The sequence below is a fragment of the Topomyia yanbarensis genome, chromosome 3 (assembly GCF_030247195.1).
Source record: "Topomyia yanbarensis strain Yona2022 chromosome 3, ASM3024719v1, whole genome shotgun sequence".
Classification (NCBI taxonomy): domain Eukaryota; kingdom Metazoa; phylum Arthropoda; class Insecta; order Diptera; family Culicidae; genus Topomyia; species Topomyia yanbarensis.
This window is the reverse complement of record NC_080672.1, coordinates 334,456,925-334,482,457: the sequence shown is the minus strand read 5'-3', so window position 1 is coordinate 334,482,457 and position 25,533 is coordinate 334,456,925. Positions and strand designations below refer to the sequence as shown.

Here is a 25,533-nt window from a genome sequence, read left to right as displayed (position 1 = left end):
AGTACAGGATTCATTGGGTACCGGCAACTTTGTGATATTGAGAAACTGCTCGCGGCATCGAGGAAACTTCAATTCTCACGATATTCTCACTTCACGGCCTTTGCTACAGCTTTAAGGATTTGGGCTGCTGTACTGCCCATGACTATATATCTATGCCACTTGTGTATCTAGGAAACTGAGTAAACAAGCAATAATTTTCGCTATTCTTTAATTAGAAGTTTTTGCAGTTCAAATGTTCGTGTCATGCATCCCAAACACGTTCGTTGTATATTCTTTACATTTACAATTACACTTACATTTTGAGAATAACACCCTTTATTGTGAATAAATTTGAATGGAACTGACGTAGTTTTTTGGTGCTTTTGGTGGAGTTCAAGTTGTGCCATTTTTTGGTTTCTTTTATTAGATTTCCGAACAATAATTTAGTATGTACCTAGAAATGGCACTACTGTCAACACCCAGCGAAGGAATACCAAATACCTGTTTTGATCCACCTAGTGGTGCAATTGTGCCTTTCTCAATTGTTCAAACTACGATTCCATGGCTCATTATGTTTAATACCATGGTGGAAATGTATATTACATATTCAGTACGATTTGCACATAGTACATACAATGGATCGACAGCCACGATTTTGAGATAGTGTCGCCACTGCACGAAAATAAATCGGTTCATAAATTCGTGAACAAAAGGTCACGATTTCATGAACTGGACAATATACGAAATCCGTGACAAAGTTCCAGAAATTATGAATAATAAACCTCATATTCATGAAATTATTTGTGTTTTCTGAAAATCAGTTCGTCCCGAATATATACATGGCGTTACATTAGAATGTTTGGTTGGGTTACTTTAGTTTTTGTTGTGATTCTTGTTCATGATTTGGGAATACATAGTCGACAGTAAAACGTTGTTCATGATTTCAAGAGCTTATTCGTGATTCTTGTGAATTCTCATGACGTTAGCGGGATTAAGGTTCATAATTTCAAAATCTTAGTCGCGATATTCGTAATTTTCATTCACGTTATCGTGATATTTTAGTCATAAGTAGAGTGATTCATGCTCATGAGTTCATGATCTTTGTCACGATTTTAAATATTTTTGTCACGAGTTGTGTAATTTGTGCTCATGATTTCAGGATCTTAGTCGCGATTTTTGTAACTTCTGTCCACGTTATCGTGATATTTTAGTCATGAATAGAGCAATTCATGTTCATGATTTCAGGATCTTGGTCACGATTTTAGAATTTTAGATATTTTTGTCACTAGTTGTGTGATTTGTGTTCATGATTTCAGGATCTTAGTCACAATTTTCGTAATTTTTGTTCATATTTATTTTAGAGCTTACTTTTATTTTAGAGCTTACTTTCAAAGAATAATGTAACGAGTGTTCATTATATCAGCGGTTTTATCATGGTATTCGTAAAATGCCTTATCGTGATCTATCATTTTTTGGTTACTAATGGTTTTTTACTAGAAATAACGTGACAATATGAACTGGATCATTAAAATAAGACTCATTCGCGATATCTGGTTTTGTGAACTATATCACGCACACTACTTCAGGTTCTCAGTGCAATTTTCGTTTTCTGTCCGGACATCACAATGAACCTTATCAAAAGAATAACGATGTTCGAGTTTCTAATATTTTTTTTTATATCTACTGCTCGTACCCATTACTGGTCGCTAGCAACTGGGTATTTCATTAAAAAGTGTATGGAACCAAAATGATTTCACGAATAATACTCCAACTTTTGTGATAGAGTTCACGTAAAAATTTGATTACCATGTTGCATGAAATTGTAAATGATTAGGGATATCTTCTAAATATCACAAGCACGCAAATAGATACTATATAGTTCGTTAATCATGTATTAGGAATCATGACCCAGTTCACGAATACATGAATAATAGTTTATGATTTCGAGAACTTTTTCACGAAAACGAATGATAAGTTGTGACTATTAAACTAGGTATCATGAACCAGTTCACGAATACATGAATAATATTTCATAATTTCGTGAACTATTTCACGAGCACGGATATTGGATCGTAACTAACATATTAGAAATCATGAACCAGTTTACGAATACATGAATAATACTTCATGATTTCGTGAACTACTTCACGAGAACGGATATTGTATCGTGACTAGTATGTTTGAAATCATGAACCAGTTCACGAATACATGAATATTTAATGATTTCGTGAACTATTTCACGAAAACGAATGGTAAGTTGTGACTATTATACTAGGTATCATGAACCGGTTCACGAACACATGAATAATATTTCATGATGTCGTAAATTATTTTACGAGCACGGATATTGAATTGTAACTAAGATATTAGGAATCATGAACCAGTTCACGAATGCATGAATAATATTTGATGATTTTGTGAACCATTTCACGAGCACGAATATTGGATTGGGACTAATATATTAGAGATCATTGAATAGGTTTATGAATAAAATTACGAATTTCTTGAAATAGTTCACGAAAAAATAACCGGAATATTTCGATGTTGTGAACTATTGTTCCTATAACTATGAAAAAATCATGAGTCAACCTTTGGTTTTATGAATAATGTTCATAAAATTGTGAACTAGTTTTTGGCGGAAACCGTGACTGAAGTTTACAAAACAAAATCAAATATTTCCACAAATGAAGGCGTTATGCGGGCGTTACTGAAGGAAAATTGAACATTATTATAAAAGCCATGATTTTTGGTCATGGTTCTATTTTCGTATCGTAAAAACGTGATTGTTCCAGAATTCATGGCACTTTATTCACGATTTTGGGAACAATTTTTTCCGTTTGAAACATCGCTTGAATTCAGCGGCGAATCAAGGAGGAAGATCCGTTAAGAAATTTTAAACTAGTTATAATTTTAAAGTAGCAACCCTTACTGCATACTCCTACCTAAGCTTATACAAGCTTAAAAAAAATTTGGCCCTCCAGATTATGTTGACGATTTTTAGAGCGATTGCATAACCTTTCTATATGAGAAAGGAAAAATGTGCCAAAGTCAAAAAAGTCAATTTGAGCAAAAAAAAATTTTTTCGAGATTACATCAAATCTCAAAGTTTCATGCATTTTAAAGTCATTTGGCATCCAAAATACAAATTCGATTTTGAAATTTTCCCTTGCTCCCCCATTTGAGAATTTTTCATGTCAGTTTATATGGTAATTTGCTGTGTGGTCGCACTTTTCAACCCGTAACTCCGGAACCAGAAGTCCAATCAATAAAACATTCAACAGCAGCCGATGGCAATGTTGTACCTTTCATTTGAAACAAAGTTTGTGCAAATCGGTTCAGCCATCTCTGAGAAACAGAGGTGACATTTTTTTCCACATACACACATACACACATACATACACAATGACATTTTCCGATGACGACGAACTGAGACGAATCGCATATGACATTCAGCCCTCCGAGCCGGGATTAGGTTGACCGTTTTTAGAGCGATTGGATAACCTTTCTATATGAGACAGGCAAAAAAAGAAGGATACACTAATGTCTCTCAGAATTGTCAGAGGTATCAAAATACAACCAACAGTGAAAACAAAAACTGCTCTAGCGATAACGACATGAACGTACACGAGAGCGCGGGATAGGGCAGATCACAAATCACGGGCTACAACAAGCGTTGCGCCCAAGACAGGCCAACGTAATAATTTTCGTATTTTTTTTTTATTGTAATGATTTGAAATATTCATTTTTTCCTGAAAATAGGCGATTGACCCTTGAGGTCAAACCTTTATGATTCATCCTCACTTATTTTATCAAGCAGATCAATATTTCAGCTCCGCATGCTGCGAGCCTTTTTCAGGTTAAATAAAATCTGAAATTATCCGAATTTCTTTCTCAATATGCAGGTGTTCCTAAAACCGTTATTAACTAAAAAAAATGACCATAAATTTGGCATACGGCATTCGAAAGATACAGTATCCAAGCATCTTCTCAGTGAATTTCAAAATGATCCATCGAGGGATTCGAGAGAAATTGCAATTTGAAGATTTATGACAAGTTTCATAAGGCTACCAGCAAACACCCACGGGTTTGGTCCTATCTCTACAAACAATTTTTTTTGTCTACTTATTTAGTACATGGCATTCGAAAGATATAGTAATCAGGTATATCCCCTGCAAGTTTGGAAATATTTCATTGACGGAATGGAAAGTTATAATGGTTTGGATGTGGAATGCGGTCATAGATGGGTTTTCTACCAGACTTCAAGCGTGAATCCATGTTTGTCCATTGACTATTTAGATCGTTTATACGTATTGCGGTTTTTAAAGGAAACCTTTACTATTTAATTACATAAATATAATGTACAAAAGGTGTTATTTATATGGTGCACTGAAAAAATATGAAAATAGGGTTGTCTACCGAACGTTAAAAATAATTTGTAATTTAAAAAAAAAAGATGAAAGTTGGAATTTTTACTTCAAAAGGCCATATCTTAATGGTATGTTGACTGATTCTAATTTTTTTTTTCATTATTGAACAGGTAGACGTTTCATCGTTAATTTTCATCAAGAAGGATATAAAATAGAGTTGGCTACTTCAATCAATAGACAACTTATTATCCTCAACTATATGTATTATCACTATTTAGTAAATATCTTTATATTCAAAACGACGACCTATCAATTTCTATACATTAGTTGAATGCAACGAATGCAAACTACAAATCATGGAAAAATAAAACCATAAATTCCATACATATATTCAAAAATATGAAGGTATTTGCTGATTCAGATCAATTTATGTTATGATACGGTTTTTGTTGGAAATTTTGTACAACCGTGATTCGCTGGTTGGGTTGACAGATGTTGAAACTGGGGGATGTTATTAGTAGGGGGATCAAAGGGGATGTTATTAGTACAAGTTCATCTGCTCATATCTCTAACTATTGTCAGTTTTATTGTCGAATTGAATTTAACATGAGAATTTGACATTCAGATGTCGACAATGGACCAACTAGCGGAGGTCCAACTAAAAATTAAAAAAAAAAAAATTAAAAATTGAGCGACCAGCGAATCACGACTTTAGTTTTAACATTTCAACATTTGTAGTAATGTTGTAACATTTGTAGTAAACAGCAATTGCAATCAACTAGTATATAAAAATTGATAGGCCGCTATTTTTAATACAAAAATAATCACTAAATAATTATAATACATATAGTTGAGACCAATTATATTGTCTATTTATTTATGTAGACAACTCTATTTTATATTATTCTTGATGAAAATTAACGATGAAACGTCTACTTGTTCAATAATGAAAAAATAATTAGAATCGGTCAACAAACCATTGAGATATGACCTTTTGAAGTAAACATTGCGACTTTTATTCATTTTTTTTTTAAATTTACACATTATATTTAACGTTTGGAAGACAACCCTATTTTCATATTTTTTCAGTGCACCATATAAATAACACCTTTTGTACATTATATTTATGTAATTAAATGGTAAGGTTTTCCTTTAAAAACCACGACACGTATAAACGATCTAAATAGTCAATGTACAAACGTGGATTCACGCTTGAAGTCTGGTAGAAAACCCATCTATGACCGCATACCACATCCAAACCGTTATAAATTTCGATTCCGTCAATGAAATATTTCCAAACTTGCAAGGGATATACTTGATTACTTTATCTTTTGAATGCCATGTACTAAATAAGTAGACAAATATTTTTTTGTTTATAGAGATTGGACCAAACCCGTGGGTGTTTGCTGGTAGCCTTATGAAACGTGTCATAAAACTTCAAATCGCCATATCTCTCGAATCCCTCGATGGATCATTTTGAAATTCACTGAGAAGATGCTTGGATACTGTATCTGTCGAATGCCGTATGCCAAATTTATGGTAATTTTTTTAGTTAATAATGGTTTTAGGAACACCGTGAAGGGTATTTAATCCATTAGAGTTAAATCCATTCGCAAATTTGTGATGCACATGCTCTTTAATAAAGCAGCAGTTAAGGCATTTTATTATTCTAATATAGGGTACTTCATAAATTACGCAGCGCAACAAATTCCCAAAAATTTACTCCTCCGAAGTTGGCCTTGTTCAATTTGTTTTATTCCGTAATTTTGTCAGAAAAATTCGTTTTGAGAAAAGGTGTTTTTATTTTTGTAGACTGTCATCCTTACCGCTGCAGATTTACTCACAGTATGACAAAATCAGTAATATTTAGCGGGTGACTTGACCAAGCGCAAAATTTTATTATTAGCTGTTAGGTTCCTAAAAAATTTTCAAAAATATTTTTATACTTGTTTCGACCCCTTAAAGTAATTTTGAAAGTTTAGAATGAGAAATACTTTCCTTATAATCCAATCCAATTAATTACTTTTCAATTACCCATATATCATCTTATTCCTTATGAAATGGTGAAATGGTTTCACCTAAATCGGAATATTGGAATAGATATTACTAACATTTGCACGACATTTTACACCACAACTAATGTTGGGGATACTTGACCAAGATTTTATGGGGAGATTTGACCAAGTGAAAATAAGCTGAATAAAGATTAAAAATTTCTGATCTGAAAGTTGTAATATTTAGCGGGTGTATTTGGAGAAATTGTACATAGGTTCTGATTAACATTGAATTTTAGTATAGTTTACTAAAAAATAAATAGCAAGAAGTGCTTTATTGGCCAAAAAAAATTATAAGCAGACATTTAAAGAGTGTGATAATCGTTTAACCATTCATCAAACAAAAACGAATATATTCCACTATTTGTTGGCCCCCTAAAATCATATTATTGATTTCTTTGTTTGAAGTTTCCAGTTATCAAACAATGAGATTAGGAGCTGAGATGAATTAAAGAGCATGTACCCTAACAACAATAGCAAACACTCACCGGTACGGCATCCGGTTCAAATCCTCCGTATACTTCAGGATCAGATTATGCGACGGATGGGTGTTCATCGAGAACCACTGTTCCAGCTTCGGCACCTCGGTCACCGGATCGATGAAGGTTCGGTTTCGCTTCCGCCGTTCGTCACTGTTGAACGATAGATTCAATCCACCCTGTCCCAGGGCGGCATGATTCGTCGGACTTAGTTCGTTCTTCAGGTGCATTCCTGCGGCGGCATTTGCCTGCATCGCCGGAATGTAGTGGCTCATGTACATGATCGAGTGGGAGAACATCGGATTGTTGATGGGAAACGGTAGGTTTCGCTTGGAATCCGGCGAGGGCGAGCGGTAGTCGTCAATGGTGCTTCCCTCCGGTTCGTCCATGTCCAGGTCTTCGGAGGCGGGCGAACGGGATCGCTGCGGCGAGCTGGATCGTTCGTTGGAGTAGTTTGATTTTGGTGCCTCATTCTGGCTGGTAGAATCATTGGCCGATTCGTTGGCGTTGTTGTTGTTGTTGCTGCTCATGTTCAGCATGTGGTTCGGTGGCGGTGGTGACGGAGGTGGGCTTGCAGATGATGGATTATTTTCCTGCTTAATAGGGGTATCTTCGGTGGGACTTAGCGGACGATTGCGTTCGTGGATGGTCAGCGACAGCGGTAGCTGTGGGGACATCGGTCGATCTAGTTCATCATCCATTTCATCCTGGGACAGATTGTCAATATCTTCCGATGGAGCACTGGGGGAACTTTTCATGTAATCGGGCTGGGATAACATCATACCCGGATTTCCGTACCCATTGGTCATTCCTTGGCGCATTTCGGCCCTCTTTTGAGCGGCTCTAGCGTTTTTGAACCAATAAACAACGTTGTTCACATCCAGAGGCTTCCGGCCGCGTCGCGATTCTAGCGAGTTCAACTGAACGACATAAGATTGAATTTGCTGTCTGGATGGATGCGGATTCTCCTGAAACCATCGTTGCAATTTAGGCAGTTCCATTTCCGGATCGAAACTTGTTCTCATGCGAGTCTTCTGGTTCGGATACTGCGAGTGTACGGTTTGCAAAGCTGGGTGCACTACCAGATTGTGATGCGGGTTCGGACGGTTCTCCAGCAGCGCATCTCGATTCTCATGCATGTTGAAGTTGCCAAAGTCCAGCTCGCTCGGTGGGGCATTGGCAAAAGGGAGAATTTTGTGGGCGATTGGGTTCGGCTGGGGAGCTAGCTGATTACTCCACCATTGATCGAACTTCCGCCGCACCTCGTCGGTGATTTCCGGCGTGAAGGGGAATGCGTTCTGTAGCGGACTACGACATATCTGGGATAGAGTGATCTGCAAAAAGAAAGATAAAGTATGGATTAGTAGTTAGTAGAAACGATTGCCGGGTAAACTGAATAACGAGAGTACAGTAAATAAGTTGTTTGTTGAAATACAAATATGATGATAGTGATATAGTAACTGCAATGTTGAACGATAATCCAATAGCAAATTATACTGAGGTTGTTAGCACGAGTAGGATATACAGTTGCCTGATACCGATTACCAACTAATGCCCTTTCGCAACGGGTATTCCGCATTGGATGGCACCATTCCGCTGACAGATTGAGTAGACAACTGAGCGAGTAGATAATCGTACTCTTCCATCACCATCAGGTGGCCTAGCATGGGAAATAAATTAATCCTTATCTTGAATTAAATAGATCAACAACAATTGGCTGTTTTTCTACATTTATCTTATCGTTTTGAAGAGGATTCCCTATTCAAGATTGAGTGGCTCGAAAAGTCAATGTGAATAAATAATCAAATAGTGGATTAGTTATGGAACAGTGTGGTCTTTCGATATTGATGTTCTTGACCTTGGTTGAATCGCTTATCGTAAGAGTGCCAGCTACCTATCAATCCTTCTTTATTTGATAGGTTTGGTATTCTAACGGTCATGAAGAATTCACAAAACAAAAAATCATTCATAAATTTCAACTATCTTCAATTTTTATCCAGCATTAAACTGCTATCAATTACTCAATCACAGCCTTTATCTTGAGCTACCGAATGATTATCGATTATCGGGCAGCTGCCGACCCGGTCCGAGTAGCAATCGGAAGCAAGTGGTGCAATAAAATTCTTGTGAAGTGATTTTTTTTTACTGGCTCAAACGAACAAGATTAGTTAGTAAGTCAGCTGTTCCTCGCCGCAATCGGCAATCGGTCTGGTTGAGGGGTAGCTAATGTTATCAGCCAGCAACCACCAAATGATGTTGCTAATCCTAGAACCGAAGCTTCAGCTTGTCTACTTCCGATTGTAATTAGCCAACTCGAAACCGATCATTATCCTTTTCCCTCTATCTTACACAGCTCACTAATTATACGATTCTCCCTCTCAACCCCGAACCAGTGGAAGAAAATCCTCTTCAGTTACGAACTTTACTGATTCTCCTACCCGCTCTTCGTTTCGGCTGATGAAGCTTTCGTCTTAGGATTTGCAAAGCTTTTCAAATGAACTACAACTACGCTTCAACCCAGCTAGCGCAACTAATAAGATGGATTTCACCTGTTTCAGCGAATGGTGCGACTACTCCTTTAGAACAACCCCCACCGCCCCCTGAACCTGCTGCTGCTGCTACTGCTGTTGATGAATAGAGATTTACTCGAAACCTTGAGCCGACGCTGCTGCTGTTGTTGCTGCTGTTGGTAGGAGATACAGAGGACGAACGAATCCAAATACTTCACATATTATAAATATTGAGCTGCTCCTGCCGGTTGATCCGATTTGAATGCCTCTACAGCATGGCACTAGAGGAAACGGTGCGTACGATGGTATAGTGCTTGGTAGTGCCGAGACAGAAACAGTGCTTCTTAGTGAGCTTAAGCTTCATCAGACGAAACCCACCCGGCGAGAGACACAGGCTGGGATGGGACTACTCACGGAACAATCTGATTGCTTTGCCTGTGGAATGTGGATGGAGCGAGGCTTTCGAAACTGTACGGCAGCTTGAGCTGCCTCTCAAGATATATTTCATAGAATTAAGATTGAATTTGAAAGATTATAAGTTTGTATATAATCTCTCGAAGAAAATTAAAATTAATATCGTTCCTTAATGATTATAATTATACCATGGCAGCACATGTGTGCCCGCTAGTCTACCGAGGCAGGAGCAGGCAATCCCGCCAGCGTAGGCGGGGGAGGCTCGAACCAGTATCAGACAAACAAATAAGAAGTATTAAGTAGAAGAATTTATCCCAATCCTTATTTCTCATCTGCTCTCCATACATGGGTAGTCTGTCAGGCGTAGGAGGCTTCTGTGCTTCCGTACCCTTCACCCGGGTGCCAGGATATACAGATAAACACATTTCCACCGAACATCCTTCCATCTAATACGCAATCAGGATCGGAAAGAGATCCTTAATACCCTTCTTGGAGCGACTTATAATACATCAGGCACTCGAAAGCAGGGAAACGATGGAATCGCCGTCATTTGAGCATACCCACTCAGCGATGCGATAAAGGTTAGTCGATCTTCAATAAAACGGCAAGCGTTTGGAAGGCGGTTAAAATGTTCTCAGCGTAAAGAAAACAAATCTATTTATTGCTCCAATCGAGAAGGTTGGCCAAATGAGTGAGTTTTTAGAAAAAAAAAAAAAGCGGAAAGTTTTTCTTGTAAGTCAATGTAAATTACGTTTAAAGGATAACACAATATGTTCGTTGCAGGAACAGTAAACAATAACAATGGTAAAATCAGTTTTCTTGGTGCTAGTTGCAATCAGATTTAAAAATGCGTTCAAGAAGTGAAAAAAATAACTTTTGGAGTAGAATACTTCTAACATTTCCAAATTTTTGGCCGAAATTTTACACGATTTTTTTTAACGTGATTATCTACCATTGCGACGAATGGAAAAATAGATTTTTGCGCTATCTACTTGGAAATATGCACAACAATTATGTAACTGGTTCGATCGACTATACAATTACTGAAAATAACGGAAGTAATGAATTTTGTGTAAGCAGTAATTTTCTGCGTCATGATTGGTCCGCATTATGCCCCTTCGTCATTAAATTAACTGTGATACGCGTATAAAGAGACCATTAAGAAAAAAATCGTCAGTATGCGTTTTGATTTCGCATAAGCTGTTGCGATTCCCGTTAGCTCGAATTCTCGGTGACAATATCTTGCATGACTGTCGCCAGGCACTGACAGCATTTCATTCCAATGATGAACTGGTGTGCCAGTTTCATGCCGGTTCGGAGAAGTTGTTACCTTTATGTTTTCGCTTTTACTGGAATACAAGGTTTAGAGATTAAGTCACCTTTAAGTTAAATATAAAATTTATTTTCTTTAGTAATTTAGACGGAGTTTTTATATCATCAGTCAAGTTATATCTTGTGAGGGAATCTATGAGAAACCGGCCGACCGCAAAATATGACCATCGACGATTCCAATGAAACTTTGCAGGTGTATTTGATTTACGAATCTCCATGATATTCTCTGGTGATTGAAATATTTTGATACAAGAGCAATTTTTCAAAAGGGCATAGACGTTTCTACGTGTATGAATCTCAAATTTACAAAACTATCTGTGAACGAGTTACAGGGAATGAATACTTCTGTGCGAAAAAATATCATTTTTCCCTTTTTATTTTGACTATATGTAGTAACATTTTAGTTTTTACATTTTAACGACATTCAATTAGCTAGAAATTACTGGGTAGGGAAAGTTATGAAAATTTAAAGCCATAGTATTCAAGTGAGAGCAAGGATGTGAAGTTTACATAAACAATAAATGAACAGGCTTAATACCTTACGGGCTTAACGTTTGTCTTCTGCTGATAGGGGTCGAGCTTAGGCAGCATAACTAAGAATCACTCAAGTTCACCAGCATGCCTCCTGGTAAAGACAGACTTGTCCTTCTTTACCGTAAGAACCGACATGCCACTTCTAGTTTTCCGATCTGTGTACTCCACATCCTTGCTAACTTGAGTACTATGGCTCTAAATTTTCATAACTTTCCCTACCCAGTAATCTCTAGCTAATTGAATGTCGTGAAAATGTAAAAAAAATATCTTCTATAAAAAATGTTGTCATTTAAAAACAAAACTTTAAGTTAAAAATTTAAACCACAAAAAAACCATTTTTAATTTTTTTATGTTTTGTCAACAAAAATCTAAAGAGAAAAGAAACATTTTGAATGTAATTGCATGATGGAGAACTTATCGTCAAAAAAGGATTTCTAACAATAACTTCATACATGTTTTTAGGTTTCATACTACAGTGAAGACTCGTTTATATCAGCCCCTTGGTGAATTTTAGGCTTATAAAACGGGGACATTGACAAAATCGGAACATATATTTTGCGTTCTTTTTATGAAACCGAAACTCTTAAAATACTCTTCTTTAGTCCTTAGATATAGCTTCATAACCTTTCCTGATTATTTAGCTTAAATTACCCTTAAGAGGGTCTGACAGTGCAAAATTAAAAAAAATTAAGAAAAATATTTGCATATTTCGGATCTCAAAGAAAAGAAAGTTAAGACATGGTTTACTCGAATTCAACTTGGTTCGTCTACTAGATCCCATAAAACTACCAACTATCAATTTTTATATGAAGCTGATAAAATCGGGTCAAAAAGCTGATAAAATCAGAGGTAAATAAAATAGGGGGCTGATAAAGTTGGGTCTTCACTGTAATTAACATACAAAATTAGAATTTTTCTCCCATAAAAACTATTAATTCGTGTAATTATGCTCTTTTTAAAAGTTTTTCGCGATACCCCATCAAAAAATGTCAACAATCTAATGTTTATCGTTTTAAAGACATAAAAGAAACTTTGTTAAGTGTATTTGGATCATGGAGAAGCTTTCAATAAATTAGTTTTTCTAACAACAACTTTTAACATGTTTTGCCTTTCTCATATAGAAAGGTTATGCAATCACTCTAAAAATCGTCAACTTAATCCCGGCCCGGAGGGCCGAATGTCATATGTCATTCGACTCAGTTCGTCGAGATCGGAAAATGTATGTGTGTATGTATGTGTGTGTACGTATGTGTGTATGTGTGTATGTGTGCATGTGGAAAAAAAATGTCACCTCTGTTTCTCAGAGATGGCTGGACCGATTTGCACAAACTTAGTCTCAAATGAAAGGTACAACCTTCCCATCGGCTGCTATTGAAATTTTTATTGATTGCTCTTCCGGTTCCAGAGTTACGGGTTGAAGAGTGCGTTCATACAGCAAATTCCCATATAAACTAAAATGAAAAATTCACAAAGGTGAGAGTAAGGGAAAATTTCAAAATCGAATTTGAATGTTTGATGCCAAATGACTTTAAAATGCATGAAACGTTGAGATTTGATGAAATCTCGAAAAAAAATTTTTTTGACTAAAATTGACTTTTTTGGACTTTGGTACCTGCCTTTCTCATATTGAAAGGCTATGCAATCACTCTAAAAATCGTCAACCTAATCCCGGCCGGAGGGCTGCAATTTTTTTGACTTATTTACGCGTAGGAAGGAGTATGCAATGAGGGGTACTTTAAAATTGAAACTAGTTTAAAATTTCTATTTAACTATTTAAATTTTAACAAGTTGAAAATTTTCGGCAGTGTCCGGACCACCCCTAATCCTCTCCCTTGATCCGCCGCTGGTTTCAAGCGATGTTTCAGTAGGGGAGACTGAGGAGACTTGATCCCCTTTTTTATTTTTCAGTCCAACTCCGTGGAATGATAAAAAAACTATGTATTTTTTTGTAGTTTTACATTGTTTCTAGGGATATAATAATCATAAAAAAATTACATGGAAATATTATACTGAGCATTTCTGGAAAACAACAAAAAAATGGAAAATTCTTAGATTAGTGGAGACTCGATCCCTAATTTGGGGACACTTGATTCCTTTATGAAAACGTGTTTAAAAGAGCATGTAGGGTAATGAGCCTATTTTTGCCCTGTTTCTACTATCATCCTACCCATCTGAAGCCTTTGGTTAGAGCAGCGTCTGCCATCTTTGCTCAACGCATTGACTCAAATTGTATTGCGATAATGGGGGTACTCGATTAGAGATTTTGCTGCGCTCAAACAGAAGATTTTCACCATTCTCAAGACAATTTTGTTATTATATTGGCTCTTAATAAGAGGCGAATGACCTTAACGTTAAAACCTCTATAATCGAAATAAAAAATGGACCTTAATAACAAATGAAAGAAGCTGAAATAATAAAATTATTGTAGTAATAATGTGGTACCCTTCTTAATAGGGCAAAAACGGGTACATTACCCCATTCAATTTTATAAATGGATTGTAGTATTGTTTAAATTGTTATGATTAGATATAGTTATTTTTGTTACTACATATTACGTATCTCTCACCTGATTTTTTTCAGAATTCCCCAAATCTCCGTGCAATTATTTGAAAGCTGTCTTTATAATGGTTGAAGAACGTCAAATGTGGGATGAATGAATGGTTGGTTGGTACGTATACTGTAGTAAACAATTACAGATATGTTTCTGCGATGAAGCGTTCATTTTTGACATTTTTTTATGACAACAATGACTTCAATTGTTCTGGTGTAAATTTGGTTATTTTCAGTGGTGTGTATGAAGTATGGCGAAGAGGATAAAATCTCCACGAATTTGAAGGGATCAAGTGAACCCATAGCATCTATTTCAGCAAACTTTAGTAAAAATATAGTTGAACAAAAGAATCAGCTCAATCATAACGTATTCATATAATTGACATTCTCCTGTAATTCTGTATGCAAAAGTAGAGTATGTAGTGGGTGATTTTATCAATTTTATAAAAGTTTGAAAATTTGAAAAATAAATCTTCTTCAGTTCTTCTGAGACTTTTTTTTTAAATCGGTAAAAATTCGGTTACACAAAAGTCCAATTTCTTTTTTCTGTGGTAATGAAATTTATGTTTAGATAAAACTACGCAACTTTATAGCATATTCGATTAATGTATTCTGATCCGCCTTTGAGTTACAATGATGGGATCAAGTCTCCCCGGGGATCAAGTCTCCTCAGTCTCCCCCATCGACACATAGCATCTCAAGATCGTGGCTGTCGATCCATTGTATGTATGTGCAAATCATACTGAATATGTAATATTCATTTCCACCGTTGTATTGAACATAACCAGCCATGGAATCGTAGTTTGGACAAATGACAAAGGCACTATTGCACCACTAGGTGGATTAAAACAGGTTTTTACAATCCAGACTATTTGAAGTTAAAAATAGAATTTTCTGTTTGAATATGATTTTAAGTACCATTTCAAATCAAAACGCTCATAACAAAATTTTTCTAAAATGTAGTAGTTCTCGAGATATTTGAACTTTTGTTATAACAACACAATTATTTTATTTTATTACGACCTTTTCATACGTTATTCGCGTTTTTCCACCAACAATAAGTTTTTTCAAAAGGTCCATAAAATTTCCTGTAGCTTTCCTTTTGACATTAAGGTGATATTGTGAACCATTTGAAAGCTAAATGAAAAAAAATTTTCAGTGCATATTTTTTGACAAACTTAGTCTAAAATGAAAGGTGCAACGTTCCCATAGGCTGCTATTGAATTTCTAATGGATCCGACTTCCGGTTCCGGAATTACAGGGTGATGAGTACGAACACGCAGAAAATGTCGATTTTAATAAATTCTGCAATGAATGTATAAAGGTGAAAATTTTTCCAAAATATGACCACAGCTGCTTCGATTTGTAGTATTAGGTCACTAACATCCATTCAAAGTCTATTTGGCCACATTGGCCACCATCATCGGTTCCGGAAGCCCCGGCGGAAGTATCCAAATTCAGAATAACAGTCACATCGGTTTCTCGGAGATGGCTAGACCGATTCAACCAAACTTAGTCTCAAATGAAAGGTGTTGCGCCTTTGACCACCATAGACGGTTCCGGAAGTGCCCGAGCAAAGCGGCCATCTTTCAAAATTGACGAACTCACATCAGTTTTTCAATTCAATATTACCGTGGCTGGTTTTTCATTTGCAAAATTTTAAAACTCGAATAATGATTTCTTTTCTTGTATATAGTTTCATGTATAATTAAATAGTAATGTATACATTTGAAAGCTTTTAATAAATATAAGCAACTAAAAAATTCTCGTGTTCATGATTGAGAAAGGCACAATTGCACCGCTAGGTGGATTAAAACAGGTTTTTCTCTTTAACGTGGTATTTAAGGTGTAAGCAGCCCAAATTATCGGAAAATTCAACAGAAGCTATTACGTGATTTAATACAGTAAACAACTTCGTAGAAGATGCGAAGAACTTAAAAGAATGACAAATCAAGAAAAACAATTTTAAGGCATCTTCTAAAAAACCTATAACTTGTGAACTTTTCAAGTTGGATATACAATATTTTCAGAAATTTTGTTTGCAATAACACAAGCTACAATTTTACTGAAGCCATAAAGTTTGTATCTCACTTATAGGTGAATTAATCATTGAACCTTATATTCCCGTAAATGCGTCATCATAAAGGTAATATCTTCGAACAAATTAATTTTGAGCACCGAAGGAACATTTTAAAACACTTTGCGATTGGGTGGTTTGGCGCGAGAGAACCACCTTCTCTTGCTGTTTAAATTCTCTGTGGTGTGTTCACAGAAAAGCACCAAGGCTCGCGCTCCAGAGTGCACTGCGGTTCATACACTGGATTATACATTGCACAGTGGTCGTGAATGTAAATATAGCAGGAATTTTGAAATTTTACCAAAACTAGACAACTTAACCTTATTAAGTCTTTGGAGAAGTTTTCGTAGTTGCTGAGGCCCTTTCTTTTGTTAAAACAACAGTTAGGGTGGTGGAAATTTTATCAAGATTAAAAAATGACTTTTTAATCATTCTAGCTAGAGCAAAAAGACCTTCAGCGAAGTTGTAGAACAATAAATTTTAGAAAAGCTCTATCTGTCATAATTTTCATTTCACAACAAACTTAAAATCAAAGGTTAAGGTGTTTCTTAGGAAAACTGTTCTATTCAAATAACTTTTGCGATGTTGATTTAATACTGAAGTAATCTTCAGGCAACCTTAAAATTGTTTTAAGGCGCATAATTTGTTTCATGGCACCACATATTTAACCGTTATTGTTGAGTGAAGAGCACCTTTTCGCCAAAAATGGGATACCTTGAAATAACAACATCACTCACTGGGCAAACAAAAGATAATTCTTTTTCAACTACATATAAGGTCATGATTAGAGTTATAATTGAGCGAAAAATTTCGAATACGATTTTTTTAAGCGTCACAAAATTCAGTTAAAAAATCTATTTTGATACTTTAAGTACTTATATCTTTTGAAAAATAAAAGCTAGAGTTGTATTGTGTTAAAAGAAAATATTCTTCTTCAAAAACTCTGAAAAACATCTGAAGGATAGGCTAGAAAAAAATGAAAACTGAGAAAGTTATATTAAAAATTTGTTTTTTTTTATGAATGAGTTTTTTTGGTAGTATGTTTAAATTATACTTTCACGGTGGTCTATATAAAAATGTAGTTTCGTTTCCATGATAAGATTTTTCAATTTACAATATTTCTCTATTATTTTAAATAGTGGGTTCTAAATTTATTCAAATCAGGAAATTAACTCTTTGATGGTTCTAGAAAATTGAAGAAAACAAAATTTAAAAAAAAAAACTATGTCTCTGAATGTCGTGTACTTTTCATTTTACAAGAAATTTACCGAAAAAAAATCAGAGTGTTTCATAAAAAAGGTTTTCATTATGTAAGTTTTGAAGTTTTGATTTTTCATTGCGATAACTTTAGAAATACTTTCAGATATTTTGAGGGAGGACAATGTGTCTAAATATACCGAACCTCTAGCTTTTTTCGATAGAAAGTTATATATACTTCTTGCTACAAATAAACTATTTGTTGAGTAAATATTGCAAGATATATAAAAATATCGAATTTGACATGTTTTGGTGATCTATACTACAAAGCTTGCTATTTTATATGAAAGTAACGGTATTTTGTTTTAAATGCCCTCATCGAAGGTGCATGAAAAAGTTATATTTTTTATAAAAAAATTCTCATAACTTTGAAACAAAAAAGGTTTAGTAGTTGGTGTTTTAAAGTAGATTATGCGCCAAAGTTGTCGAAAGGGTACTTTAGTGAAAAATAAAAACTACAAAAGTTATGGAAACAAAACCGTTTTTAAAGAAACACCCTAAAGCTTACATTTAGATTTCTCGTGCAATAAAAAATGTGAAAGCTAGAGCTTGCGTGCCTTCAGCAAATTTGTCTAAAATGTGTTGTTCATCGAATACTGTCAAGCCCTAAATCAAATCTTCAAAATGTTCAATTTTAAACCTTGATAAAATTAGAACGTTGAATGAAAAGAATGGCCTTGCAATGTACAACTTTCCGAAAATTGTAAGGCTAAATCATTTATTTTCGCAAAAAGTTAAAATTCCTGCTAAATTTACATTCTGGACCACTGCACAGTGGGGCAGGAACGAAAAATAGCAAGACAACGCCTCTAGCGCTTCGAGAGTGCATTTCGTTAGTTGCTATGTTCTGCAAAGTATCTTGATTTTATCTTTATTCTAATGATGTAAATTTGTTTGGATTTTTACTGCATAGGTGGCGCTGTGATACCAACTTTTTGTTTAGCATTCTAGAGGTTTGGTGTCGTTAGTAAAGTTTTAGAATGTTCAAAATTACACCGTTGTTGCCGAAGGTAGTTACACTCTATGTCTTCAAGTAACAAAGTTACAGCGATTATTAAAAAAATCACTGAAATTAACGTTTGCAATATTTGCTTAATTTTCATTAAATTTATCACTCACAACATTAAGATTATATCAGAACTGATGATTTGCGCCTATTATTGAAGACAATTAATTCAACTCTTCGTCATTTCGAATAGCCAGTTGCAGCTGACGGGGGATAATCCTGGCTTCATTTCCTGCCAGCTCTAATATTTCGGCGGCAAGATATTACCGCCGACAACTAGATGGATACTCCGGTACCGACACGCTCGGCGCAGTAGCCTTTTTCAGCAAACGGTGGATTCGCCCGACAGGAAACTTCTTTGCCGCATCCAGATGTAGCGAGAGTGTGTGTGGTGTAGCCGGCAAGAATGTAGCACATGAATGATGATGCACTCGCTTACGACCCCCGGTTTTGTACTCGGTTCAGTTTATGAACTGGCCATCGAACAAAATCAGTTTACTTCCATCGTCAAAGAGGTTCAAGATTTGCGGCTCGGTGCATGTAATTAGCGGGAACCAATCACGAACGAGCTTCAGTCAGATGATTTAAACGTCGATTTTTCTCGTGCGTGTATGCTAATTTAGACCCGTTGGAAATTAAAATAATAGTTGATGAAGGAAAAGATTTTCAAATTTAATTCTTAGTTGATAGTGCTGTTTTCCAAATAAAATGTTCACTGGGTGGGAGATTTTTGTTCCAGTTGTACGCAGTTACTAGCACGGAACTGTGTAAACTAATTATTACAGGCAGTCCAAGGAGCCGGCTGAAGCCTAATAATCACCTGTGTTGTGTATGCTACTTTCTAACCATCAGAAATTGAAATAATTGCCTCTGCTAGTAGCAGGGAACGACACAAACTGATTCATCTACCAGCCGCGTACAGCTCACAAATATTTTCTTCTCGGTATTTTACAGCTCTTTGAAGAGATGCCTCGTTCGCTCTAAACAGCTCAACACGAATGATAATGAAACAAATCTGGACCGTGCATTAAAAACTTTTCATTATTTAATGGTTCGCCTGGTGCACCTTATTGATAGCTCTGACCGAGACGAGCTGAAAATCTTGACCATATCCGAGCAGTTTTCGAACGATTTTTCAAAACAAAATTTTTGGTTATTGATGCAGTTTTTCGTTATTCATACATACACCAACACTTAATATAATATTGTTGAAGGTGTTCCAAGCCATACACGTCTTTTCTTCCGAAATTTTGAAAAGGGCTCTTATACTGAAAAGTAAGTCGTTAGTCACGACGAACTATGCGAGTTTTGGAAATTTACTGATACTAGCGGTACTGAGAACTTAATTATCCCGGTATGCGCTCATGCCAAAACTGTTCGGTACTTCATTCATTTTAATTAATCGAATGTCAAACTATTTCATTCATTACGCGACATGCAATAAATGTGTTGCACTTAAATAGCTGACAGCATCTTTGCTTCTCGGTACCTTATCACTCAGTACAGGTATTACCGCTAGAATACCTTTTATAGGCTTCAGTTTGCCTTCTAATTTCGCACAGATCATAAGCAAATAATTACTCTGTAATAGCTATCAATACATCAAGCTATCAATTCCCACTGCTTTGTTGCTTATCCACTGCACAAACAGTACAGTATCGTTCCTCCGGTTAAGTAGAGGAATCCGAAAACCACAAAAATGAATCGTGCCTCTACTACGAGAATTACCATTGCGCTTGGTGGAACAGTTCCTACAGGTGATAACGGAGATAGTCCTCACGGAAGTGGCTAAATCGTCAGCATAATGTGGTACTGCCTACGTTGATAGAAATTGTGAAGAATTTCAAACAAATATAAAAAACACGTAAAAAAATTCGTTATTCGTTCGTTTGGGAGATTTTTTTGCGGCTTGATCGATTTTCATGGAGTTTATATCATATTAAAGATAATCTCAAGCTCTTCAATGTGAACCCAAAAAAACAAAAAAAAAGCCATTTTTAGCTAGAAGACAATAAGGAAATGATATTTTTTTAGCCAAAATGTATTGGTTCTCATTGAAGACCTTGAAATTAATTTAAATTTGATATCATTATCGTGAAAATCCGTCAAGCAGTTTTCTTGTAATCCGGGACGCTAACTGAAAAAATATGTCGACTTTAGGCGCTAATATCTTCCAAATGCACAAATATATTTTAACGGAGAAAACATTAAAAAAAAATTATAATAAATTATAATAAATTTAAAAAAATTAAGCCTTTAACGTGGGAATTTTTTTGATCAACGCGCAAAAATTCAATAAGATGTTGACCGCTGATATGAGATTCCCTGCTTAATCGAAGAGAAAATTCTAATCAAACGCAACCATATTCATTGTACTATTTAAGAAATTATGTTGACCACAGATAGCATATATCCAGTTGCGCTTTTTTCTAAGACAATTTGGCAACATCGTAGCAGAATCAGAGCAACCAGATTGGGCTAGGCTGACTGATCAAAATTAATAAAGAGAGTAATTTTGATTTAATAGTAATCTGATTTTCGCTTTAAAAATAATTCCTAAAAAAAATATTAAAAGTATTCAGTACCCTAGCCATATGACCTGTTAAATCACGTAATTATAACATTTCTTAACTAGATGATAGAACAACTCTAACTTACATTCTATGCGTAGTATTTTCACTTCAACCACCAGAAATGCCCCAATGAGCACTTCGCTTCAATCCGTGAAACCATAAAGCTGTCTAAATAAAATTTCCATTCTTCGCTGCTGGGTGGCATTTCAGTCGAACTTCAAAGAGATAACATTGATTTTAATCAAAATTCATTATCTCCCGGTTTGTGCCTCCGATTTCTAGAGGTATGCAGATTGTAAGAAAAACACATTTCCCTTCACAGAAATGTTCCTTTGTTCGGTGAAGAAAATTTCGAATCGGAAAAAATTCGAACGATTTCATTTTCACCACCACAATGAAAATGAATTAATTAGACAGATTTTTCCTCGCTAATTCCAAAAGCACCAATAGCAAACGAACGAAAAGTACACTTTAGTACGGAAACGATTTACATAATAATGGGGAACTTCTTACAAAGCATTCTTACCTCATCCAGCGGGCAGCCGGTCGATCGCAGTACGGCATGGGACTGCAGTATTAGCAGTTTGAGCAGCTTATCCTTGATCTCCGCCAGCTGGGAGGGTTTGTGCCGCAGGATGGTGATCTTTAGCGTTACGACCGAGGTCAACTCCCCAAGGATGTCGTTAACCGAGACCAGCGGATTGTCGGAGATGGCGTCCAGCGAAAGTGCCTTCCAGTTCTTGATGGAGATTGATCCTGTCGAATGGTGGAAGAAAGAGATAAGAGGAAGGATTACTTCCGTAGTTGGACGGAGAGATGATTGATTCGTGTACGGTGATTGGGATTCAATTACCTCTGGCTGCGTTGGAAATCTCCGAGGAATAGCCAAGCCGCTGCAGGGCGGTCGTGACGATATCACAGAACGACGTCGCTGCCGGGATGATGACGTAGCTGTCAGTTTCGATGTTCGGTCGCCGTTTCCAGGGGCTCCGGGCGTCAAAGTTCAACGTCGCCTGCAGGGAGCTGACAGACTCAACCACACAATGAAGTGGCAAGGATTTAGCTGAAAGAACACACAGAAAGGCAAAATGGATCCCGTTTAATAAGGCGAAAAACTTAAAACTCGTCAATGTCGTGTCGATAAAATCTTCCAATAATCTTTAAATGCTGCTTCCGAGCAGCTAACAGCAGAACGGCTGCTGATGCGAAGAGCAAGCGAGAATTTTAATCCCTTTTCACTCAGCTCTCGAGGAGATTGAGCTGAGCGAGCACTATAAAAGCAAACAATCTTGGCCCGGATTCTTCCGCTCCATCTCCACTGACGAGCAGATAATTCCATTTCAGAAATCATAAAATCAACAATTTAAAACATTTTTGCTTCATCAAAATTATTAGCTGCCAACGGGAAAAAGATCTCATCCCCCCTTAACCTTTAAAAATTATCTCTTCATTAAATTTGATTTCCTCCCGCTCATCGTGCTTTACCCCGGCGAAACGATTGCCAATGGGAATTATTATCCTTCACCCTCATTTGTACAACAGGGTAAGTCTGAGCTGAGCTACCCTTCCTCGGTGCACTAGTTCCTTCCGAACGAACAATTCCATTTCCACCGCGGTGCTCTCTTATCCATACTGTAGTACAGAGCAGGAAGGGGAAAAATTTCTCCACTAAAAAGCCAACATTGGACAAATCCGACCGAACCTTCCTCCCTGTCACATCATATCTGACAAGAAGTCACTTCATTTGTGGCGGCTTCGTCGTCGGCGGCGGCTGCTACTGCTACTTCGCCACATCATCGGGAGTCTGTCTTCCAAGGGGTGGTAGGGGAGCGCAGATTGAAATCTTTTGACGCTTCATTTCGTTTCCGCTCGATGCTGCGGTGAAAGCACCTACTGATCTCCTCCCCCCTAGCCAACCCGGGACTGCAAAATGGGATGACACTGTACTGACTGTCGCTACACTCCGGTTTCCGGCGGGTGGTTCGTTCGGTCTGGCTGGGGTACGAGGAGATACCCACCACAAAAATCTCGAAATAAGTGGAAGAGTGTGTTTTAACAGATTCCGAAGCGGTGATTGGAGTGAAAAGATTGCCGATAACTGCCAATCAAAGGTGAACGAAAGTAGCGGCGTGAAAATGAAATCCGGATCGAGGCGTCGGGGGGTTGATTGAATTGCGCGCTGACATTTGGTTGAGAGCTGACAAGGTAGGGTTTCTATTTGTGTTGTTCTGGATGCAATGTACTATTACTGTAGCTATAGTTCAGATATCTTATATGATAGTTTAAATTATTACAACAAATGGTAACAGTTACGTCATCACTTTCAAATAAGGTGGTGCGAGGTTAATTATTATCAAATAAATATAGTTCGTTTTCATTGTTTACTATTTCCATTTTCGTATTATTCTACTACTCCTAGCCATATTAAGAAAATAGAATTCATTTCTTTCTGGTTTTCCGATTACCGGAAGTATCAAGTAGAGCATGTTTCGTACGATATTTGAACTTGTTGATATCGTAATACCGTGCTTGAACCTTTTATACCACCGACCAACAATGTATCGTTTTCTTCCAGTTTCCATGTACTTTTTTCTGGTTAGAGTTTATGTTTAATCCGTTTAGCCTCCATTTAAAAAGTACAAAAGCCTCTTCTACTGCTCTGCGATCGACTCGATCTCGTCCGCAAAGCTAAGAAGCATGTGAGATCTCGTGGTGACAGTACCATTTTAGCACACCAGATCTTCGTATAGCTTCTTTGAGTCTTTACCTGCTTTCCCCTACTCATGATTAAAATGTCTTCTAGAAGAGTTCAACTGAAATTGGCTTCTGATTTTATAGAAACTCGCGCCAATAGAAAAACAAAACCAGGACTGTTAAAGACGACAAAACGCAACTGGTTCACAAAATCTCTAACCCAGCAGTCGCGCTATTATCTATTATTTCGCCTGAATTTCACAAGGACGTGCGCTCAGTGCACTGCGTGACTTGCAGAGGGAGTAATATTATTCTTTCGGTACATAATAATAACTGTTCGGCTTTGGCTCCTCACACGGACAGACTCATCTTAAATAAAGTGCGGTAACTCACTGAAAATACCTCCCTTTGTCGTCATATAATTCATTTAGTAGCCCTAATTTAAATTCAAATTCACATTGCATTTGTTTTTTTTTTCAATTTAACTTCCTTTAGTATATAAGTAGAAATTGCACACTTTTCCTGACTAGTACTACACAACACACAAACTTGATAAACAGGACTTTCACTTCGAGAGAACAAAGCTCATTAATGAATTAGGAGGACCAGCAAAGGCATCTTGACTATGCAGCTTGCTAGATAAGCATATAAGAAGTCTGAACCGTTTTTCAATTACTTTCATCTCCCGTAATTGTTGTCTTTTCGACTATTCACTTTGCGCCGGTTTCTAAAACCGCGCATAACTAAACTAGCCTGAAAAAGAGCTGGCATATAAATGTTCTGTCGCGATGGATATCACGAAAGTGCGCCCAAACAAGTTCAGGATTGTGCTATCTTATCTAAAGTAAGCAATTTTTATTACTGACGTCAAGTAGTTTATAAAGAGCTACCGTGTCTAAATTCCTGCATTTAAAGTATAGATCGACGGCGTGGTCACCGATTAGTTTTTAATGTTATTTAAGAACGGCTTTTGACAAAATATGCGGCTACACTACTGATTTAAAAAATGCTTTTTTACTGCTGATGTGCATTCAAAATACTAAAAGAGTTCTTTGAATGCTGATTAAAACAGTTAATCGTACAGAATGCTAATGCACTTTTTTGCAGAAAAGTGAAGGGAAGTACATCATTTACCTCGACAAAATATTATGATTTTTTATTCAAAAAGAGTGCGACTTTGAAATCCCATTGTTACTGCATCTAATACAAAGCTTAGTAAAACCGCCTCTGATCTTAGTAATTCTAGACCAAACGAAGAGTTTCTAGCGCTTCTGAGAACACCAAAAACCTCAATTGCGCTCGCTTGCTTCCGACGAGAACGATCGAGGATGGACCAGATATTTAAGCGACGATCCGTTATTTATCAACAAGTAGACTGATCATCTACTTGTGTATTCCAATAAAGCGTACGATTCCGTGAAGCAAAATAAATCACAGTATCCATTTAATTTGCCTTGGAAATTTTTCAACCGCCGTGTAATCAGCAAATTTAGAAACTGATTTCTCAGTAAAGGGAAATTTGCTTGCTGATTTTCGGTGAAATATTATTCGAGTATCAGCTATCTAACGTCATTTTTACTGAGATCTCAGCAAAAAAAATGTTTATTGAGAGCTCAGCTGCAGAGATTTTGGAAAAAGATACGAAAAAAATCTGAGATTCGGCAGAAAAAAATTGGTGTGGATTTCTAGAACAGTATTTATTGTGTA

The 25,533-nt window shown here is 36.5% G+C and overlaps 1 protein-coding gene across 1 annotated transcript in view; it reads right to left on the bottom strand.

Moving 5' to 3' along the window:
* Window positions 1-25,533, bottom strand: part of LOC131692570 (dual specificity protein kinase splA) — a 290,726-nt gene that overhangs the window by 8,365 nt on the left and 256,828 nt on the right. The window contains exons 3-5 of the mRNA XM_058979688.1: window positions 21,986-22,195; window positions 21,659-21,888; window positions 6,889-8,213 (exon numbers count right to left, since the gene is read on the bottom strand). Coding sequence (XP_058835671.1) covers window positions 6,889-8,213; window positions 21,659-21,888; window positions 21,986-22,195 — 1,765 coding nt within the window. The remainder of the gene's footprint in view (window positions 1-6,888; window positions 8,214-21,658; window positions 21,889-21,985; window positions 22,196-25,533) is intronic.